Source organism: Mauremys reevesii, unplaced genomic scaffold (genome assembly GCF_016161935.1).
Source record: "Mauremys reevesii isolate NIE-2019 unplaced genomic scaffold, ASM1616193v1 Contig1, whole genome shotgun sequence".
In the NCBI taxonomy this organism is placed as follows: domain Eukaryota; kingdom Metazoa; phylum Chordata; order Testudines; family Geoemydidae; genus Mauremys; species Mauremys reevesii.
Genome location: NW_024100715.1, coordinates 1,973,679 through 1,994,996, shown reverse-complemented (window position 1 = coordinate 1,994,996; position 21,318 = coordinate 1,973,679). Strand labels below are relative to the sequence as shown.

General features: G+C 60.8%; 1 protein-coding gene across 4 annotated transcripts in view; it reads right to left on the bottom strand.

Moving 5' to 3' along the window:
• Window positions 1–21,318, bottom strand: part of DDR1 (discoidin domain receptor tyrosine kinase 1) — a 45,536-nt gene continuing 24,218 nt past the window's right edge. For 3 of the 4 annotated variants that reach the window (XM_039517305.1, XM_039517306.1, XM_039517304.1), the window contains 17 exons: window positions 15,610–15,745; window positions 13,084–13,186; window positions 12,502–12,730; window positions 11,601–11,748; window positions 11,400–11,502; window positions 10,177–10,363; window positions 9,726–9,972; window positions 8,893–9,051; window positions 8,614–8,777; window positions 8,073–8,271; window positions 6,503–6,613; window positions 5,606–5,844; window positions 4,487–4,614; window positions 3,659–3,859; window positions 3,292–3,526; window positions 2,773–2,922; window positions 1–1,745 (listed from right to left, as the gene is read on the bottom strand). In XM_039517305.1, the coding sequence (XP_039373239.1) occupies window positions 1,605–1,745; window positions 2,773–2,922; window positions 3,292–3,526; window positions 3,659–3,859; window positions 4,487–4,614; window positions 5,606–5,844; window positions 6,503–6,613; window positions 8,073–8,271; window positions 8,614–8,777; window positions 8,893–9,051; window positions 9,726–9,972; window positions 10,177–10,363; window positions 11,400–11,502; window positions 11,601–11,748; window positions 12,502–12,730; window positions 13,084–13,186; window positions 15,610–15,685 (2,820 nt within the window). In that variant the 5' untranslated portion in view covers window positions 15,686–15,745 and the 3' untranslated portion in view covers window positions 1–1,604. The remainder of the gene's footprint in view (window positions 1,746–2,772; window positions 2,923–3,291; window positions 3,527–3,658; window positions 3,860–4,486; window positions 4,615–5,605; window positions 5,845–6,502; window positions 6,614–8,072; window positions 8,272–8,613; window positions 8,778–8,892; window positions 9,052–9,725; window positions 9,973–10,176; window positions 10,364–11,399; window positions 11,503–11,600; window positions 11,749–12,501; window positions 12,731–13,083; window positions 13,187–15,609; window positions 15,746–21,318) is intronic. The other variant, XM_039517307.1, reaches the window with a different exon arrangement.

The window sequence follows — 21,318 nt, the reverse complement described above, 5'->3', positions numbered from 1 at the left end:
TAGAAAATGCAAAGTTTTTATTCACCACATAAAAGGAAACAGCTAAACAACAACAAAAATCTATATATTAGTGTAAAAATCTTTTTTTCTCTACTCGCCAAATATGTACAGATCCCGTTTCCAAATAACAACAGTAAAAAAGAGAAAAACTACCAAGATTAGCAAGGAATTTAAAAAAAAATGAATAAAAAGCATTTGACAGGGTTGTGTGTGGGCGGAGAGAGACAAAAACATACACATCCGGATCATTAAATCTATATCACCGTCATCAATATTTACTCCTTGGAAACAAAAATAGGACTGGGGCTTTCGGAGAAGTCTAAGGCAATTTAGTGCTCAAAGGTCATTCATTTCTCTGAGCCCTTCACTCACCTTCGCCTGCTTTGAGAAGCTCAGCTCAAGACTTTGCAAAGTGGTCCGTGATTTCGCATCTTAAAGGCACTTGCTTTTCTGAGACGGCCCTTTAGCGCGGTGCCTCTTTCCCGCTACAGAAATGAACGCCCCCTAAAACACGAGGCCCCGGTGAAAATCTCGCTGCCCCCAGAGTCTACAGTACGGTATCTACAATCCCTTCCTCCGAGTCTCAGGAGGAAGGAAAAATTAAATTACAATGATGCCCGGATCCCCTGCTGGTGCCAACCAGCAGTAGTTGCGTTGCTGTTGATTGGCATCAGCTGGGGATCTGGCCCTGTTAGAACGAACAGTGTCTCTTGCTTTGTTAGCGCCGACCCCCAGGCCCCTCCAGCCCAGTCTCCCTCCTCTGGGGGTGGCCTGGTTGCCTCCAGGCTGTTTCATTGTTGTCCCGTAGCTTCGTCCCACCCCTCCCTTCCCCTGTCCATGTCAGTAGCACTCGTACATCCAGTGTTCAGCTCACCCCAGTGCCATGAGACCAGGGTGCTACTTTTTCCCCAGTGTTAGTCCAGTCCACGTGAAATTAAAATAATACAGATGTCTGACCCCGCAAGCCAGTTCTGCCCAGTCCCCTTTAGAGTCAGCCCCACTGCAGGATGGCAGTGGGGAGGAAAGAAACACCCTCCAAGGGACACGGGGGGGGGGGGAGAGTAAAAGGAGGAGTAAGGAGCAAGGAAGGGTAGATGGGGAAAAAAGGGAGTGAGAGACGTAGAGGGGATGAGAGATGGTGACAGAGAGAGTAGGGGAGAGAGAGAGAAAGTGAGAGAGGGATATGGACTCTGTGTGTGTGTGTGTGTGAGAGAGAGAGAGAGAGAGAGAGGGGGATATGGAGTGTGTGTGTGTGTGTGTGTGTGTGTGTGAGTGTGAGAGAGAGAGAGAGAGAACGAAGAAAGCATGAACAGAAGACGACACAGATGGCTAGAAAGGCTCAGGAATGCCTGGAGAGGGGTGAGCTAGCTGGAGGGGTGGCCGGCAGGCTGGCCCAGCCAGGGATGGACAGACAGAGGTAGGGCCAGACACACGGACAGATGCCCCTTAAGACACCCCAGTAGAGAAGCTTCCAGTTCCCAAATCCAGCTCCCCACCCGAGCTCCCGCACCGACGACCCACAGCTGCAGCTGGAGAGATGCAGAATAGAAGCTGACGCCTGGGGGTCCACATGGGTTGGCCCCCCCACCTCTGCTCAGCTTGGTTCACACCATGTTGAGGGCGTCCTCAGACAGGAAGCGGTGGAGGTGCTGGAAGGAGGGACGGTCCTTGGACTCGCGGACCCAGCAGCGCAGCATCACCTCATAGAGAGCCAGGGGGCAGGCAGGGGGCCGGGACAGGTATATCTGGGGGGCAGAGAGGGGGCAGTGGGTGCCTGTCCCACAAGCCAGCCAGCTGTGCCACCCTGGTGCAAGGTCAGAGCCAGTACCCCTGTGACATATTATACCTCCATATTCACCCCTTGTATATGGTTATGATATATTTTGTGCAAAGTACGCCTTGTGAAGTATCATTTGAAAAGTCATAACTTGCTGAACATCATTGTCCCATTAAAAGCCGTGTGTGTCATTGTATACTGAGTTATGAGATGTTGCTACGTGTTTGTTACTGAAACATATTGTGAGTCTGGGGAACGCTCATGGACTAGCTCCTCAGAAATCACAAAGGACTGTAAACAAAGGCCTTGCCCGTCACCCCAAATGTCATGAACCAGAAGGTGCGAGCAAGAAATGTACAATGCACCTGAGAGATGCTTTGAACCTCACGTACGCAGGGGACTGCTTTGTCTACACCCCCGCAGGGCGGGTGGAGGATGTTCCTCAAGGAGAGGAGGAGGGTATAAAATAAGAGACAATGGTATCTGCATCACCATCTGGACACATGGACAGCAGATCGTTTGGACGACAAAGAGAAGAATAATTGAACTGTGTGTTTGTGGGGAGCAGGGAGACGACTCACAGTTCTGGGGTGCAAGGCTGGGGCTGCGGGGATTTGGGGGTGTCTCCCCGTGTACTGTTCATGAGTGGCTGGGAGAGGATTCGTGTAACTTTGCTGGGTGCAGCGTCCCATGCGGATGGCTGTGTGCGGGCAGAGTCTGGAGGGGTTCTCCTGTGCTAGGGAGCTACGGGGGCGCAGCGATTCCACAGGCCAGGTTGTACCCCGGGGGATGTCACAGCCCCCTAGAGGATACAGGCCCAATTCCCACCCCCTGAGCCACCTCTGGAGCCGGAGGGCAGCCAGTGCCCCCTAGAGGGGAAAGATCCCATGTCCCATTCCCCTGCCCCCCTGAACCAGCCGTGCCAATGCCTGGGGCCGGATGGGAACCGGCGTCCCTGGGGGACGGGGCGGGGGGTAATGCCCTGTCTCCGGTACCTGCTCGCCCTGGTCCCGGAAGAACTGCCCGGCGTTCTCGATGACCTGCTCGTCGGTCAGCTGGCTGTAGGGCTGCTCCTGACACAGCATCAGCACCTCCCACAGCGTCACCCCGAAGGCCCAGACGTCGCTGGCCGTGGTGAACTTCCCCTGCATTGGGGGGCAGGGTTAGTGGAGGGGGGGATAAACGCCAAGACAGAACCCTGCCCCCATCCCACTCCTCTCTCCTTTCCACACTCCTCTTTCCCCCGCTCCCTTCCTCCTTCTCCCCTTCCACACTCCCCCCTTTCCCTTTGCCCACTCCCCACTTCTACACTCCTCCCTTCTCCCCCAGGCCCCGCCCCTCTCCCGAACAGGCCCCGCCTCCTGTCCCTGGCAGGATGCACTCCCAAGCCATCCAGCAAATGGGCCGCACACTGTGGCCCAGGATGCAGGCATAGATCTTCCCTCCACTAGCCCCGCCCCTTTCCCCAGACCCCGCCCCCTCTCCACCAGGCCCCGCCTCCCGGGGGGTCTCACCATGAGGATGCACTCCCAGGCCATCCAGCGGATGGGCAGCACAGCGCGCCCCTGGATGCGGTAGTAGTCCCCCGAGTAGAGGTTGCGGCTCATGCCGAAGTCGGCGATCTTGATGGTGAAGCCCTCCCCCACCAGGCAATTGCGCGTGGCCAGGTCCCGGTGCACGAAGTTGAGAGAGGCCAGAAACTTCATCCCCGAGGCAATCTGGGCCGCCACGTGGACCAGCGTGGGGTAGCTGGACAGAGGGGGAGGGGAGGTCAGAGAGATTCCCAGCATGCACCGAGGTAGAGAAAGGGAGGGAACATGAGATATTCCCAGCATGCACTGGGACCCCACAGGGTGCAGGGTTGGCCTGCCCGGGGGGTACCTGATGGTGGGGGCATCGCTGGTGCTGCCCCCCAGCTTGTCCTCCAGCTCGTGGCTGCTGAGGAACTGGTTGAGGTCCCCGTTCTCCATGTACTCGGTGATCATGCACAGGGGGTCGTCCCGCACGCACACGCCCAGCAGCCGCACGATGTTGGGGTCCTTCAGCCGCGACATGATTTTCACCTCCTTCAGGAAGTCGTTCCTTGGGGTGGGGGGAAAGGTCTCATCAGCACCCCGTGGTGCACTCACGAGGGAACAACACACGGCTGCACAAGCATCCCCCTCGTGCAACATTCTGGTGTTGCATAAGCATCCCTGTTGCACGCTCACAATGGGACAGCCCAAGTGGACACAAGCTACCTTCTCATGCACTCACAATGAGCGAGCCATGGTGAAACAACCATCTGCCTTGTGCAAAGGAAGGCCTCTGGTGACACACCTGTCTCCCCTGGTACAACAGGATGTTCTGAGTTGGCACGTGCATTCCCTTCTTGTGCACTCACAGTGGATGGTCCGAGGTGGAACAAGCATCCACCTCAGGCAATGGGACAGTCTGTGTTTGCACGACTGCCCCCCTTCCCCCGTGAACTCACAAAAGATGGCTTGAGGTCGCAAAAGCATCCTTCCTTGTGCATCGGGACATGCCATGTTTGCACATGTACCCCTCCTCGTGCACTCACAAGGGATGGCCTGAGGTCTCCCAAGGAACTCTCCATGTGCAGCAGGAGATACTGTGTCTCCACAATCACTCCCCCCATGTGCAATGAGATGCTCCATATTTGCACAAGCACCGTCCCCCACCTCTCCCCCGCAACCCTCGTGCACTCACCTGGCGTTCTTGGTGGCGTCAGAGCGCAGGATTTTCACGGCCACCAGCAGGGGGCGTCCCTTGCGCACGTTGAATGGGAACTCCAGAATGGGCAGATCCTGGGGACTTTCTATCTCACAGAGATGCACCTGGGAGGTAGGGGTAGGGTGGGCAGAGAGCAGCAGCCAATCAGCACCTGGCAGGGTCAGCCACATCACCCGCCCACTAACACACCCTCCCCTGGACTCAGCGCAGCCTCCCAGATCCTTCCGCCTATGAAATAGTCCCCCCGCTTCCTCAGAGCAGAGAGAGGGATGGGGAAAGAGGTGGAGGAAGGTGTGGAGGGGAAAACAAGTCTACAGAGAAAGACAGACAGAAACAAAGGGGGGTTGGGAAAAGAGATAGACAGAAGGTGAGAGTGAAAGGGAGAGAGAGAGAGAGAACGGAAGAGTCTAGGCTGGTTGGAGGGAGAACGGACAGATGGATAGAGAGAAAGAAAAACAAAGAAGGGAAGAGAATAAAAGAATTAATTATGAAATAACATGAAAGGCTGAACCAAAGGAACGAACGAATGAAAGAACAAACGAGAGAATGGAGGAAAAAGAATGAAAGAACAAATGGATCAAAGAACGTATAAACGAATGCACAGACGAACAAACACACGAAGAAACAAAAGAACGAATAAAAACGTCTGACTGAAGGAAAGAATGAACCAATGAGTGAAGACGACAATGGAAGTACAAACGCATGTAATGAAAAAAAGAAAACACCATCAACTGAATGAATGAATGAATGAATGAATGCACAAAACCACAAACGAATGCACCGACAGAGAGAACACAGGAACTGACGAATGTGTAAATGAACAAGTGAAGGACTAAATTCGTGAAAGACGAAAGGGGCGACCGAACACGAGGCCAGGAGAATGAGGCAAAGGCTGAAGTCGTGAGCGGCTAAACCAACGGACGAAGGAATGAACGAAAGGCCCAGGGGAGGACCAAAGGAATGACGAGTGGAAGAACGGATGAAAGCACAACGCGAAGGATGCAGTGGGAGAATGGGCTGAAAGCAGGCGGAGAGTTGGGACGGTGGAGGGGGGCTGGGGGTGGCCAGAGGGGCACATGAGGTTCAGGGACCCACCTCTCCAAACTGCCCCTCCCCTAGCTTCTCCTTGAAGAGGAGACGCCCCCGGGGGAACTCCCCCAGGGCCATGTCCTTGCCGGCCAGCGCGTCCACGGCCACGGCGGGCACGGCGTAGGTGTTCCCGCCCGTCACCCCCTGCAGGTTGATAATGTCTGCCTCGGCGTAGTGCGGGACGTTGTTCTGCGCCGTGGCCTGGGCCCCGGCAGGGTCTGGCTCCATGTAGTCGCCGCTGCAGGCTGCGGGGGGCAAAGAGACTGGGGGTTAGCGGGGACGTTCCTGTCAGCTGGGAGACCCCGATATGCTCCACCCCAGAGCTGGCTGCATCTTGGTGCTGGGATCCCTATATAAACAGCTGCCCCATCCAAGAGCTGGCTGCCTCTCAGTGATGGATGTGGGATCCCTGTATAAACAGCCGCCCCATCCCAGAAGCAGCCGCATCTAAGCACCAGGCAAGGGATCTCTGTATAAACAGCTGCCCCACCCCAGAGGTGGCTGCATCTCAATGCCAGATAAGGGATCCATGTATGAACAGCTGCCCCAGCCCAGAAGCAGTTGCAAATCAGGCGAGGGATCCTTCTGCAGCATCGTTATGTGTGAATGTGCCCCGCCCCAGAGCCAGCTGCATCCTGGCACCAGGATGGAGAATCCTACAGAGCTGAAGGTACAATGTTATCTCTTATCAAAGCCCCGACCCCTCCCGGTCCCATAAGCCAAAGCAGAGAGGTTCATGGGAGCAGAGGGCCACGGGTCAATGCCAACCTGGGTTACACATGCAGACAGGGCAGAAGGTCAGACAGGTGGGAAGCAGAGAGCGCCCCCTAGAGGGGGACGGAGGAATGCAGCCCACGAGCTGCTGTGCTCCCAGGTCGGGCCGCCAGGTGGCGCCCCCCTTACCATCTGTGTTGATTGGCTTAGCCCCGTCGGCTGGCGGGCGAGCGAGCCCTCCCATTGGCTGGGCGTATGTGGCCAGGAAGAGCCGATAGGCCGGGTTGTTGAGCAGCAGAGCTGTCGGGAGAAGGGGATGTGGGGCGGGGATGGGAGGGAGAGACAAACGGATGGATGAGAACGGACTGACAGACGCACACGAGAGGGGTGGGGCAGGGAAAGGGGCGGGGCTACATTATGCCCCTCCCCTTTTAGCCCCCATCTTTCCGGAGACAGTGGAAGGGAGATGGACATTCCTGACACATGAGGGTAATAAAGCCAGGCCCCTCCTTTGGGGCAATAGAACCCAGGAGTCCTGGCTCCCAGCCCCCCGGCTCTAACCACTAGACCCCACTCCCCTCCCAGAGCCGGGCGTCAGTCACTCTCTGGGGCCGTGGATGGGGGAGGACACACAGGATGAGATGGGAGGGGAGGGGAAAACACAGCAGGATGGGGGAGGGGGTCCCAAATCTGCAGCTGAGGGGGGAGGGGCAGCACCAGAGAAGGGGACATGGGAGGAAGCCGCCTCCCCCTTCCATCTCTCCGCCCACCCCGGATTTTCCCTCCATTCCATCTTTCCTTCCTGGCTTTCCCTGTCCCCTTCCTGCAGCCTCCTGCTCTCTGCCACGGGCTTCCTGTCCTCCAGCCAGCCCTCCCCATTCATCTCTCCAGGCCCCCATTGCTCTCTTGTTCCTGCTCTTTCCTCCTCCTCCTCCACCCACTGAAATCCCCACGTCTCTCCACCGCTCTGTCTCCGCCTTTCCCTCCCTCCCTGCCTGCCCACTTCTCTACTTCTCCCTCGATCCGTCAGCCAATCCAGCTAATCATCCTTCTATACGTTCATCTGTCTACATGTCCATCCATCCATCTCTCCATCCCTTCATCCACCTGTCCATCATCCATCTGTCTGCATGGCCATCATCCAGCCACCTAACCCTCTATTTGTCCATCCATCCCTTCGTTCACCTGTCGATCATCCATCCATCCACCTATTTATCCATCCATCCATCCCTTCAGCCACCTGTCAGTCCATCCATCCGTGTGATCATCCATCCATCCACCCACCTATTTGTCCAGCCATTTATCCATCCCTCATCCACCTGTCCATTATCCATCCATCCGCCTATTTATTCATCCATCCCTTCATCCACCTGTCAGTCCATCCATCCGTGTGGTCATCATCCATCCATCCACCTATTTGTCCATCCATCTATCCATCCCTTCATCCACCTGTCCACCCACACGGCCATCCATCTACGCATTTGCCTGTCTGTCCACCTATCAATCCACCTGTCAATCCATACAACCATCCGCCTGTCTGTCCATCCATCCATCCACCCACCCGTCCATTTCTCCATCCATCCATTTGCCTGTCCATCCATCTGTCTATCTGCCTGTCAACCCATCCACCTCTTTCTCCCACCCCTTCCTTCTACCATCCTGTTCCACCCAGTCCCCTTGGCCTTGGCTCTCCATGTTTGGATGGATCCTCTCTCCCCACGGCATGGCTGGTGGGTCCCTCCGATCCCCTGCCTCTCACCAGAGTTCTCAGCACCATGGGGCAGCTCGGGCAATTTCATGCGGGCACGGCTGGGCTCCTGATACTCGGTCTCCCCCGAGTGGATGCGCTCGTAGCGGTTCGAGTGGCGTTGGGAGCCCATCGTGTTGTTGATAACGATGGTGTCACCCGGGACCGACAAGTGCACGGTCAGGTCGTCGTCGGAGATTCGCCGCTGGGCCTGAGGGGGGCGGCAGAGAGATCACACCAGCCCCCGGCACTGACCACAACACCCCACTCCCTCGCCAAGGGTTAGGAATGAACCCAGGAGTCCGGGGTCCCAGCCCCCGCTGCTGTAACCCATTAGACCCCAGTCCCAACTTCCAGAGCTTGACCAGAACCCAGATGTCCTGATTCATGTCTGCCCCACGAGACAGAGGAGCAGCAAGCATGTTAAGGGATCGATAGGTATATGCTCTGTAATGCCACCGAATGGCAAATATAACACACACTCACCTCCCTATACAGCTCTGCCAGGGCCCCTCAGTCCCGACCTGCAGCCCCCCGGCCCCATCTCACTTACCTTCCCCAGGATCTTCTTCCAATACTGCCTCCAAAGGATGAGGAAGATGACGACCAGCAGCAGCAGGATAATGGCCACCAGACAGCCAATCAGAATGGAGGTATTGCTGTTATCATCCTTGGCGATTGGCTGGCCAGATTTAGACTCTCCTTGGATCTCGAGGTCTGAAATGGACAGAAGCAAGGAGAAGATGTGGGACCAGCCTCTCGGTGGGTGGATCCCAGGGAAGAAGGCCACAGTAGCCCCTTGCATTGTCCCACCCCTTGCCGAGTGGCTTACCCTGGAGTGTGAGGTTGGACGTGGCCTCGGTGTCTCTGTGAAGCGTGGAGCCAGGGTCTTCCAGGACAGGGGGGGCTGCAGCACCCCTGCCCGAGGGCCGGGGACCAGCCATCGGGGGCCAGTGACTTGTTCCAGAAACGGACGCGTCGTCCACCACATCTGGGGAAAAGAGGGGGCGAATTAATGGATGGCAGACGAAAGTATGAACCCAGGAACGCACTAACTGAAGAATGAGAGGGCGGAAAAGAAGAACCAATGAGTTAACAACCAACAAGAACCAACTAATTAATGAGCGAGAGAATTAGCAAACGAAAGAACAAAATAAAGAGCTAACGAACCAACAAAGCAACGCACCAATCAACACAACCAACCAACTGAACCAATGAACTAACCCACCAACCAGCAAACTAACCAACCACCTAACCCACCACAAACGAACCAAAGTAACCAACACATTAAACAATGGCATAACCAACCAATCAAAGCACAAGCCAACCAACCAATTCATTAAGGAACTGACCAGCCAATGAACTCAACAAATGAACTAAACTAACCAACCAACAAGCCAATCAATGAACTTACCAGACAGCTAACCAATGAACTAGCTGACCAACCAGACAACCAATCAACCAGGCAACAAGCCAACCAACCATCAACCAGCCAACCAGCAAACTAACCAACTAATTAAGAGAACTGACCAATTAATGAAAGAATTAATTAAATAAATAATGAGGGAACCTACACAAAAATTATCCAACAACCCCGAATGAACAAATGAGCTAACGAACTAATTGATTCAAGGATGAGCTAGCTAACGAACGAAGCCCACTCACCCGAGAGGAAGGCGATCTCACTGAAGAGCATCCAAGTGCCGGAGAAGTGGAAGTGGCATTGCAGGAAACGCCCGAGGTGCCCCTCCAGGGGCACGGTGACTGACCGAGCACTGGGGTCCTTGACGTCCACAGCCAGGACGTGGGAGACGAGATCAGGCTCCCAGGCTGTGGGGAGGCTGCGTTTGAACCTGCAATCCACCTGCCGGAATATGCTCACCCCTCGCGTGTGCATGTTATTGCAGTGGACCTGGGGGGAGAAGGAGGGTCAGCCGTGGAGAGGATGCCAGTGCCCCATAGAGGGCAAATTCTCCCATTCCCGCACCCTTGAGCCAGCCAGTTCTTCCACCCTGGGGCCGGATGGGAGCCGGCGCCCCCTAGAGGGGACAGGCCCCATGTCCCATTCTCTGCCCCCCATGAGCCAGACAGTCCCTGTCCTGGGGCCAGATGGTACCTTCATGTAAGTGAAGACCCGCAGGCTGTCGAACTCGAACTCCATCTCCACGTAGCCTTTGGGGAAGGAGTCATTTCTCCAGCCCACGTAGTCGTAGCCCGGCCAGACCCGCAGCTCCTTAGTCTGGGTGAAGTCGTCCAGCCCCACCACGCCATCCGTCAGCTGCCCCAGCCCCCCGAACTGCAGCCTGCCAGGAGGAGACAAAGCACCATGGACATAGGTAATAATGCCAGCTCCCCAGCTGCCCTGAGTCAGGTGCTGCACTGGGAGGGGGGTGGCCCCAGGGGTCCCTCCAGACCCATAGGAGGGGGACTGGCTGGGACTCCTGGTTTCTTGCACTGGGTGAGACCAGTACATCAGGCTGGTACACTGGGGAACAGGGTGGATTGGACCTACAGGAGAGGCCGATCCACCCATCTTCCAGTGTATCCATCCACCCACCAGATTCCCCCCTTCCATCCATCCACCCACCATATCCATCAGATCTAGCCATCTTCCAGTCTATCCAATTCACCCACCAGATCCATCCATCTTCTGGTTAATCCATCCAACCATCCACTCATCTATCCACCAGATCCATTAGATCTACCCATCTTTTGGTCTATCCATCTGCCCACCAGATTCACCCATCCATCCATCCAACCATCCACTCATGTATCCACCAGATCCATCCAACCATCTATTCACCAGGTCCGAAAGATGGATAGATCTGATGGTCAGTCCATCTACCCACAAGATCCATCCAACCATCCACACATCTAACCACCAGATCCATTAGATCAACCCTTTTTTTGGTCTATCCATCTGCTCACCAGATTCACCCACCCACCCACCAGATCCATCCATCTTCCAGTCTATCCATCCGCCCACCAGATCCATCCATCCTCAGATCTATCTCTCCATTCATCTGTCAAGCCATCTTCAGTTCTACCTTGTCAGATCCATCCATCCACTCATTCTCTGACCTACCTATCCATTTACTCACCCATTCTCAGATTTAGCCGAGGGGGAAGGGGATTGTTTAGGGGACCAGGCAGGGGGGTCAGGTATGGCAGAGTGTTTGTTTAGGGGTTGGGGAGTTCACCTGGGTGGACATGGGGCTCAGGGGATGGGGGCTCGGGGACAAGGGTGGCAGGGTCAGCAGAGAGTGGAGCAGGGTGGGTCAGTGGTGGAGGGTGGGGGACCGGGGATGGGAGAAGGGGGTGGGGGTGGTAAGAACTCACTTGCTGACACTGTAGCCGTCGTAGGTGGAGTCATTGAGGTAGACGGGCTCCGGCTGGAGGCCCATGGTCTGGCCCAGGGGGGCGGTGTAGGACTGAAGCCCGTCTGCAGGGGGAGACAGAGGGACGTGCATCAGCCACCGGGACCCACACGATGGGGGGAAGGGGAGAGCGAAGTCGGGGGTGGGGGGCGGGGCACCTCACCGCGCCAGATGCAGCCGTACAGCTCCACGCGCAGGCAGACGCTCATGACGCGGTCGGCGCGCGGGTAGAAGCGCACGTAGCGGGCGATGATGGGCGGCCCCAGGTCCTTCAGTACCACCTCGTTGGTGTTCTCGTTCCCAGAGATCACCTGGGCAGGGAGGGGTTAATCACTCCCGGAGCCGGAGCCGGAGCCCCGCTCCTCGCGCCAGCTCCACCCACCCCTGCTGGGACCTCCCCCACTGCCGGACATCACAGCCCTGGGCCCTATCACATCACAGCACATCACACCACGGTGTTGCCACCCCCGCCCCCCGTTTGATGTCATCGTTCTCTGATTGTGACAATCTGAATGTCGTCACGCTCTTGCGGTAACCTTATGAGCCCTGTAACATTGTGACCCCGCCACCACCGGTGTTATCGGAGTCACATGGCATGACAACATCACAGGCAGGTGGGCAAAGACTATGTCTGAAGGGGCGATGACATCACGGAGATGACTGTGATGTCACAGGCAGTCGTGATGTCACATACAAGGGGCTGTGGTGTTACAGACGATGTCACAAAGGGGTCATGATGTCAAAGTCGCATTGAGGAGCCCGCACAGAGGGTCATGAGGTCACAGACAGTGATGTCACATGGAGCCGTGACATCACGGGGAGATGATTATGATGTCACAGGGGGTGGCGATGGAAGGGGGAAGTCCAGCATGACAGAGCCTGGGCATGAAACCTACTTCCCCAACTCACTGCCCCCGTCCCTCCATTGCCCCCTCCCCTGCCACCGCCCCCTCCCCACACCCTAAACCCCCTCTTCCTCCACCCCGTCACCGCCCTCCCCCCCTCCCCTGTCCCCTCCCCTTCCCCTCTGCTCCTCCCCACATCCTGCTGCCCCCTCCCCGTACCTCGCTGCCCCAGCGGTCCCGCCAGGCGAGCCAGTGGTGCCGGTCGCGGCTGTAGTGGAGGCGGTAGGTCCGGGCAAACTCCTTGCCGTGGCCCCCCGCATGGCGGCCCTGGGTGCCCACCAGGGTCAGGAAGTGCAGGCGCCGCAGGTCGACCTCCAGGAACTCGGCGTCGTTGGGATAAACGGGCCCCGCCGGGCACCACGCCCCGTCCCCGTCGCTCGTGTCCAGCCTGCGCCCGAGGGGGGGGGGACATGACACGCACAGGGGGGTTAGCCCCAGTGTTATTGTAGGGTGTCTTGGAAACGCTGGGGCTGCCAGGGCAAGTTTGTTACTGTAGGGTCTCTCATAAAATCTGAAGGTGGGTTATTATTGTAGGGTCTCCCGTAAGATTTAGGGCTGGGTTGTTATTGTAGGGTTGCCTCGCAGTCCTACATAGGCCCATTTGTTATCATAGCGTCTTTGATAAGGACCAGGGTTGCTTTGTTATTGTAGGGTCTCTCAGGAGATCTGGGGCTGGTTTGTTATTGTAGGGTCTCCCGGGAGGGCTGAAACTTATCGTAGTGGGGGAGGGGGGACTCTCACCGGCTGTGCTTGGCGGCCGTGGAGTCAGACCAGGCACTTGAAGCAGATAGATCCTCGTCGGGGATGGTTCGATCCTGCATGCCCAGCGCGTAGCGACACTTGGCTGCAGAGAGAGAGCGAATGGAGAATGGCCCCTATACACCCCCTGTAGCCCACCCAGCCCCTATACACCCCCTATAGCCCACCCAGCCCCTATACACCCCCTATAACCCACCCAGCCCCTATACACCCCCTGTAGCCCACCCAGCCCCTATAACCCACCCAGCCCCTATACACCCCCTGTAGCCCACCCAGCCCCTATAACCCATCCACCCCTATAACCTATACACCCCCTATAGCCCACCCAGCCCCTATACACCCCCTATAACCCATCCAGTCACAACACATCCCTGATAGTCCACCTGGGCCCTATATACCCCCTACAGTCCACCAAGAACCAATATACCCTGATAGTCCACTTAGTCCCTATAGCTCACCTGGCCCCAATACACCCCCTGTAGCCCCTATAGTCCCCCCAACCCCACTAAATCCTAATAGCCCACCTGGGCCTATACATCCCCTATAGCCCACCTGGGCCCTATAAGCTCATCCATAGCTCGCCTGCCTCTATAACCCAGCCAGCCCCTATATGTTCACCCTACCTGGCCCATATAGCACATCCAGCCCCTATACACCCCACCGACACCCCATACATGTCCCTATAAGGCACCCGTCTCCTCTGCCTTCCCCCTCACACCCTATTCATCGCGCCCACCTGACCCTGCACCCCTCCTCCCGCCCCGTCCTCCGGTCCCCTGACCTGCCCCCTCCACCGCCCCCAGCCCGAGGGGGGGAGCGCGGCCCAGCTGGGGGGGGGGTCTTCTAGCAGCAGGAGGGGGAGAGCCCCAATCCGGCCACCAGGGGGCACCGCAGCCCCACACATGAGCCAAGACACTTGGCCATGGCCCTGTCCTCCCCCTTTCACACTCGGTCTTCCACACTCACCCCTCCCTTCCACACTCACCGCAGCCCCCCTCCCCCGCCCTCCACACCCCTCCCCTGCCCTCCCCACTCCCCCCTTCCACACTCACCGCAGCCCCCTCTCCCACCCTCCACACCCCTCCTCCCCTCCCCTGCCCTCCCCACTCCCCTTCCCCTCCCCTCCCACATCCCCTCCCCACCCCCTTCCACACTCAACCCTCCCTTTCACACTCACTGCAGCCCTCCCCTCCCCACCCTCCACACCCTCCTCCCCACTCCCCCTCCCTGCCCTCCCCACTCTCCCCTTTCACACTCACCGCAGCCCTCCCTCCCCACTCCCCTCTCTTCTCCCCTCCCCTCCCTTCCCACATTCCTCCCTCCCCTGCCCTCCCCACCCCTTCCCCACTCACCCTTCCCCTCTCTTCTCCCCCTCCCCTGCCCTCCACACCCCCACTCCACCCTTCCCACATTCCCTCCCTTGACCTCCCCACTTCCCCACTCTTCTCCCCCCTCCTCACTTCTCCCTCCTCCCCTCCCCTCCCTTCCCACATTCCCCTCCCCTCCCATCCCCTCCTCTCCCCTCCCCTCCTTTCCTGGCTCATGCAGCCCGTAGCCCCTTGCGCACCCGCCCCTGCCCTGCCCCCTCTCCCGACCAGCAGCACCCGACACCCCAGAGCTGCTCTGCTCGCCCGGGCACAGCTGGAGGGGCAGGTGTGGGGGTCTCCTCACGCGGGGGGGGCACCTCATGCCCATGCCCGGGGTGAGGAGCTGCAGGGCATTTCTGTGTGTGTGTGAGCGCCCCCTGCTGGTGGGAATCAGATCTGTTCTGTGGCTTAGCATATACACAGCATATTCGTGCGTGTGTGTTACCATGTACAGAACATACAAAATCCTCCACACCCGGCACCCCTCCCCTGCTCCTCCCCACCCCATCCCATCCCCCCTGCTGCCCCCTGCTCCCCAACTTATCCCCCGCACCCGGCACCCCTCCCCTGCTCACCCCATCCCCACCCCAATCCCCATCCCGTTTCCCCCACACTCCTCCTGCAGCCCCGCTCCCCAACTCATCCCCTGCACCCGGCACCCCTCCCCTGCTCCTCCCCACCCCACCCCATCCCCTGCTGCCCCCTGCTCATCCCCGCACCCGGCACCCCTCCTGCTCCTCCCCACCCCATCCCATCCCCACTGCAGCCCCGCTCCCCAACTCATCCCCACACCCAGCACCCCTCCCTGCTCACCCCATCCCCACCCCAATCCCCATCCCATTTCCCCACACTCCTCCTGCAGCCCCGCTCCCCAACTCATCCCCTGCACCCGCACCCCTTCTCCGGCTTCCTCGCATCCTCTGCACCCCATCCCCACTCGCACCCCATCCCCTGCTCCACCCCATTCTTCCCCTCCCCATCATCCACACCTCCCCGGCCTTGCCGCTGCCCTTCGATCCTTCACCCCTGCGTTCGGTTATCGCTCCTCCATCCCTTCGTTCACTCCTCCCCACCCCGCCATGGCACTAGCTGGCCACAAGCCCTTTGCACAAGCCCCCAAGCCGGTTTCGCCTTGAGATACCGAGATCAAAGTGCCCCTCCAGTTCTGATGGCCGGACAGACGCCAAGAGGAAGCTGCAAAGGATTATGGGTCTCATCGTGCTCCGCCCGGTCTCAGCCCCTCAGGCCAGGTTAGGCCGGCAACAGGCTCGTCATGCCTGCGGAAAGGAGGAAGCAGGGTCACTTCGGCGGGAACCGCTCGCCCCGGCACCAAGATGCAGCCACCTCTGGGGCGGAACAGCTGGGTTACCTGCCGCACAGCGATGCTGCTCCAGGACGGCTCGCCCGGCACTGGGCTGCAGCTGCTTCTGGGGTGGGGCGATGGGGGAACAGCCACGCAGAGCAGCTCTGCAAAGGGAAGGTTTGCCCAGCACTAAGATGCAGCCACCTCTGGGGTGGGGCAGCTGGGTACCAGCCATGCAGAGACACTGCGTGGATGCAGTTTGCCCGGTGGGGAAATGTAGCCAGCTCTGGGGTGGGGCAGCTGGGTACCAGCCACGCAGAGACACCGTGTAGACCCTGGTGGGGAAATGCAGCCAGCTCTGGGGTGCGGCAGCTGGGTACCAGCCACGCAGAGACACCGCGTAGACCCCGGTGGGGAAATGCAGCCAGCTCTGGGGTGCAGCAGAGGGCCGGGGAAGCTGATGAATGGGAAATCCTGCCCCTCCCCAGCCAGGGCTGTTTCCTGCAGGTCCCCGCGCTGGGAATCCCCGAGGGCTGAGTAACACACGCTGCCGAGCCAGAGCCTCGCGGCTTCCGGCGATTGTCAGCGCTGCCCTGGAGCAACGTCGGGCGGAGGAGGGACCTGCCAGCGGGATGCGCAACGTGCCTACACGGACACCACCGCCCCCCCCCCCCCGCCCCACGCACGGACACCGCTGACCCCACCACACACACACACACACACACACACACACACACAGGTGCCTGCACGGACACCACTGCCCCCACGCACGGACACCGCTGACCCCAACACACACGGACAGCCCTGCCCACGGACACCACTGACCCTGACACACACAAACGCATAGACACACTGCCTCCCCTCCCCCACATGAACTACTACCACACACACACACCCCACTACACAACCCCCTACGCACACCCCGGCAGAGTTGTTTAGGACAGGAAGTGACTCCCAACCTCGCTTGACACAGCGCGAAGTTCCCGGGCGTGAATGGGACCCTCACCCCACTGGGGTCTGACCAGGACACCGGGGTTCACGCCTGACTCTATTAAGGAGTCAGGACCTTGGGGGAAAAAATGGGACCTTCACCAGGACCCCCTCCCCACAGCCCCTGCTGCCCCCTCCCCACAGCCCCTGCTGCCCCTGCCCCGCCTCCCAACCCCCACTGCCCCCGCCTCCCACAGCCCAACCCCGCTGCTCCCCACCCTCCCCACAGCCCCTGCTGCTGCCCCCGCTGCCCTCCCCACAGCCCCGCTGCCCCCTGCCCCGCCTCCCCGCAGCCCAACCCCTACTGCCCCCGCTCCCCGCAGCCCAACCCCACTGAGCCCCGCCCCTCCCCACAGCCCCTGCTGCTGCCCCGCTGCCCTCCCCACAGCCCCCGCTGCCCCTGCCCTCCCGCAGCCCAACCCCCACTGCCCCGCCCCTCCCCACAGCCCCCGCTGCCCCTGCTGCTCCCTGCAGCCCAGCGCCCCTGTTGTCCCCGCCCCACAGCCCCGCTGCCCCTGCCCCGCTCCCGCAGCCCAACCCCCACTGTCCCCGCCCCACAGCCCCCGCTGCCCCTGCCCCGCTCCCGCAGCCCAACCCCCACTGTCCCCGCTCCCGCAGCCCAACCCCACTGAGCCCCCTCCCCACAGCCCCTGCTGCCCCTGCAGCCCAGCGCCCCTGCTGCCCGCCCCGCCCCCACAGCCCCTGCTGCCCCCGATGCCCCTGCCCCGCTCCCTACAGCACAGTGCCCCTGTTGTCCCCACCCTGCTCACCACAGCCCCGCTGCCCCTGCCCCACTCCCCACAGCCCAGCACCTGCTGAGCCCCCGTCCCACTCCCTGCAGCCCACCACCCCTGCTGCCCCCTGCCCCACAGCCCAACCCCACTGAGCCCCCACCCCACTCCCCACAGCGCAGCGCCCCCTGCTGCCCCCACTCCCCACAGTCCAGTGCCCCCTTGTGAGCCCCACTCCCTGCAGCTCAGTGTCCCAAACTAACCCCCTTCCCAGCAGCAGGAGCCCCTGGCTGCAGAGGGGAGGGGGTGGGTGTGGGGCGCCCCGGGCCAGCTGCTCCGACAACGCGGTGCTGGAATGTCCCTCCCAACAGCTGCCTGGCTCTTGCCCTGGTAAACAGCAGCTGACAGGCTGGGGCGGGGGGGCCGGTGCCAAGCTGGACGGGGAGAGGAGCCATCAGGGCATGGAGGGCGGGTCCCTTTGTACCCACTGAAGCTGCTCACAGCCAGGCTGGGTCCCACGCAGGGGCTGGAGCGGCTCCCAGCGGGGTGGGGAGATTCCTGGGCATTAGACAGGAGCTGGATTCCAGCACAAATTACCTGCCAAGGCCAAAGGGGGCTGCAGGTCGGGAGTGAGGGGCATCGGCAGGGCTGGCGGGGGGCTGCGGGTCGGGAGTGAGGGGCACCGCAGGGCAGGGCTGGCGGGGGGCTGCGGGTCGGGAGTGAGGGGCACCGCAGGGCACGGCTGGCAGGGGCTGCGGGTCGGGAGTGAGGGGCATTGGCAGGGCTGGCGGGGCTGCGGGTCGGGAGTGAGGGGCACCGCAGGGCAGGGCTGGCGGGGGCTGCGGGTCGGGAGTGAGGGGCACCGCAGGGCAGGGCTGGCGGGGGCTGCGGTCGGGAGTGAGGGGCAGCGCAGGGCAGGGCTGGCGGGGGGCTGCGGGTCGGGAGTGAGGGGCATTGGCAGGGCTGGCGGGGGGCTGCGGGTCGGGAGTGAGGGGCACCGCAGGGCAGGGCTGGCGGGGGGCTGCGGGTCGGGAGTGAGGGGCACCGCAGGGCTGGGCTGGCGGGGGGCTGCGGGTCGGGAGTGAGGGGCAGCGCAGGGCAGGGCTGGCGGGGGGCTGCGGGTCGGGAGTGAGGGGCAGCGCAGGGCAGGGCTGGCGGGGGGCTGCGGGTCGGGAGTGAGGGGCACCGCAGGGCAGGGTGGCTCTCACGCAGGGCACCGTGCGGGCTGGCGCGCTGCTCGCGGCTGCCTCGCATTCCTGGCACATCGCTGCCATTCCTCGCCCTGGCCTCCGTTCAATGAGTTTCCTTTTCTCCCGCAGCCCAGGGGCCCGGGGAGGTCGCCGGGTCACCAGCCTCAGATGCTGGCGGAGCAACTCAGGGACCTTCCAGTTGCCAAGAGCACCAGATGAGACCCCCCTCCCCCCACACCCACCCCTCTGCCGGGGAGCGCAGGGAATGGGGCAGGGGCCTATCCCCTCTAGGGGGCGCCGGCTCCCACCTGGCTCCAGGGCTGGGACTGGCTGGCTCAGGGGGGCAGGGAATGGGGCAGGGGCCTGTCCTCTAGGGGCGCCGGCTCTGATCCGGCCCCAGGCGGGACTGGCTGGCTCGGGGCAGGGAATGGGGCAGGGGCCCGTCCCCTCTAGGAGGCACTGCTCCCCCAGCCCCAGGGCAGGGACTGGCGGGCTCAGGGGGGCTGTGTATGGGGCTGGGGCCTGTCCCCTCTAGGGGGCACTGGCTCCCCCCCCCAGCCCCAGGGCAGGGACTGGCTGGCTCAGGGGGGCAGGGAATGGGGCAGGGGCCTGTCCCCTCTAGGAGGCACCGGCTCCCCCGCAGCCCCAGGGCTGGGACTGGCTGGCTCAGGGGGCAGGGAATGGGGCAGGGGCCTGTCCCCTCAGGGCGCCGGCTCCGATCCGGCCCCAGGGCAGGGACTGGCTGGCTCAGGGGGCAGGGAATGGGGCAGGGGCCTGTCCCCTCAGGGCGCCGGCTCCGATCCGGCCCCAGGGCAGGGACTGGCTGGCTCAGGGGGGCAGGGAATGGGGCAGGGGCCTGTCCCCTCTAGGAGGCACCGGCTCCCCCCCAGCCCCAGGGCTGGGACTGGCTGGCTCAGGGGGCAGGGAATGGGGCAGGGGCCTGTCCCCTCGGGGCGCCGGCTCCGATCCGGCCCCAGGGCGGGCGACTGGCTCGGGTGGTTCCCAAGCAAAGGCCCTTACAGCACAAGGCATTTCCCGCTGGCGGCCTGGCTGAATGTCAGAGGCAGCTGGGTATGTGGGGCGCAGCCACGGTGACACAGCAGACAGCAGGGGAGGGTGAAGGGGCCCACAGGCGACTTGCCGAACTTCAGCGATTTCTTGTCAGGACTCCTGGGTTCTCTCCCCGGCTCTGGGAGGGGAGTGGGGTCTGGTGGGTCAGAGCAGGGGGGGCTGGGAGCCAGGACGCCTGGGTTCTCTCCCCGGCTCTCGGAAGGGGGGAGTGGAGGCTGGTGGGTTAGAGCAGCGGGGGCTGGGAGGCAGGACGCCTGGGTTCTCTCCCCGGCTCTGGGAGGGGAGTGGGGTCTGGTGGGTCAGAGCAGGGGGGGCTGGGAGCCAGGATGCCTGGGTTCTCTCCCTGGCACTGGGAAGGGAGTGGGGCCTAGTGGTTAGAGCGGGGGCTGGCTGTGTGGGGGACTGGCTATGAGGTACCAGTGCTCTGCGCGGGTCGGGACAGTGGGGCCCTGAGTGCGCCCTGCGGTGCCGTGAGCAGCATGTTATGTCTCCCCTCCCCCGATCTCATTGCCATGCTGCCCACGCTCCCCCGGCTCTATTCAGACCAGCACAATGGCCTGGCTGGTTCGGGGGGGGGGGAGCCCAGACACTGGCGGGGGCAGGGCGAGTGCGCTCAGCCTGAGCTAGACTCTGCACCTGGGGAACCAGGTGGGTCCACATGCCCCCCCCCCACGCCCCCCCGAGCAGCTCCTGCAAACACAACCCCTGGTATCTCATTAACCTTCAGCCAAGGCTCCTGGCTGGGAACCAGGCCCAGGGCAGGGCCAGACAGAGCCTCATGCTCGGCGCGGCCGCACGGACACACACACAAAAGGGCTTTTTCTTATCCCGGTTCCCCCATCACGCAAAAAAAAACCCCAACCCTGAGATTCGGGCCGATTTTCCCACCCGAATCGGGACCGAAAGTCAAAATTTCAAAACTAAACTAAAACTGGGCCCAAAACAAAGAAAGTGGCGGGTTGGGGGAGTGGAAAGCAGCCAAACGGTTTGTTCCCAGTCCAACCTCTCCCTACGTCCTGCCGAGTTCTGTGTTAAAAGCAACAAGTTGTTTCTCGCCGGGGGAAAAAAAAACCCGATACTTTTCATTCCGAAAATACCAACACCGGAGCTTTGGAAAGTTACGGGAACAAAATTCCCCACGTTTTCCAGGCAGGAGGGATCAGCTCGACCGAATCGACATTTTTCGGCGGGGGAGGGAAGAAACGTTTTGTCAAAAAATTCCCAGCCAGCCCGAAAGCGCAGAGACCAGGCCAGGCGCACACACGGGGTGACCAGACGTCCCGGCCGGACGGTATCAGGATCGTCCCAATATTCAGGGCTTTGTCTTATATAGGTGCCTATTCGTCCCCCCACCCCCCACACACACGCACCCTCCCGATTTTCCACACTTGCTTGCAGGTCAACCTACACGCACCCACCTCTCAAGCTCCGCTTCCCACGCCCGCCAGCCCCACCCCCCAAGCCCCTTTCCCAGTATAATACACCTCTGCCCAGCAAGTGGCACACTAGCCAGCCAGTCACTGCATGGGAGCGGTCAGACTCTACCCCCCGCCCCCAATTCCAGT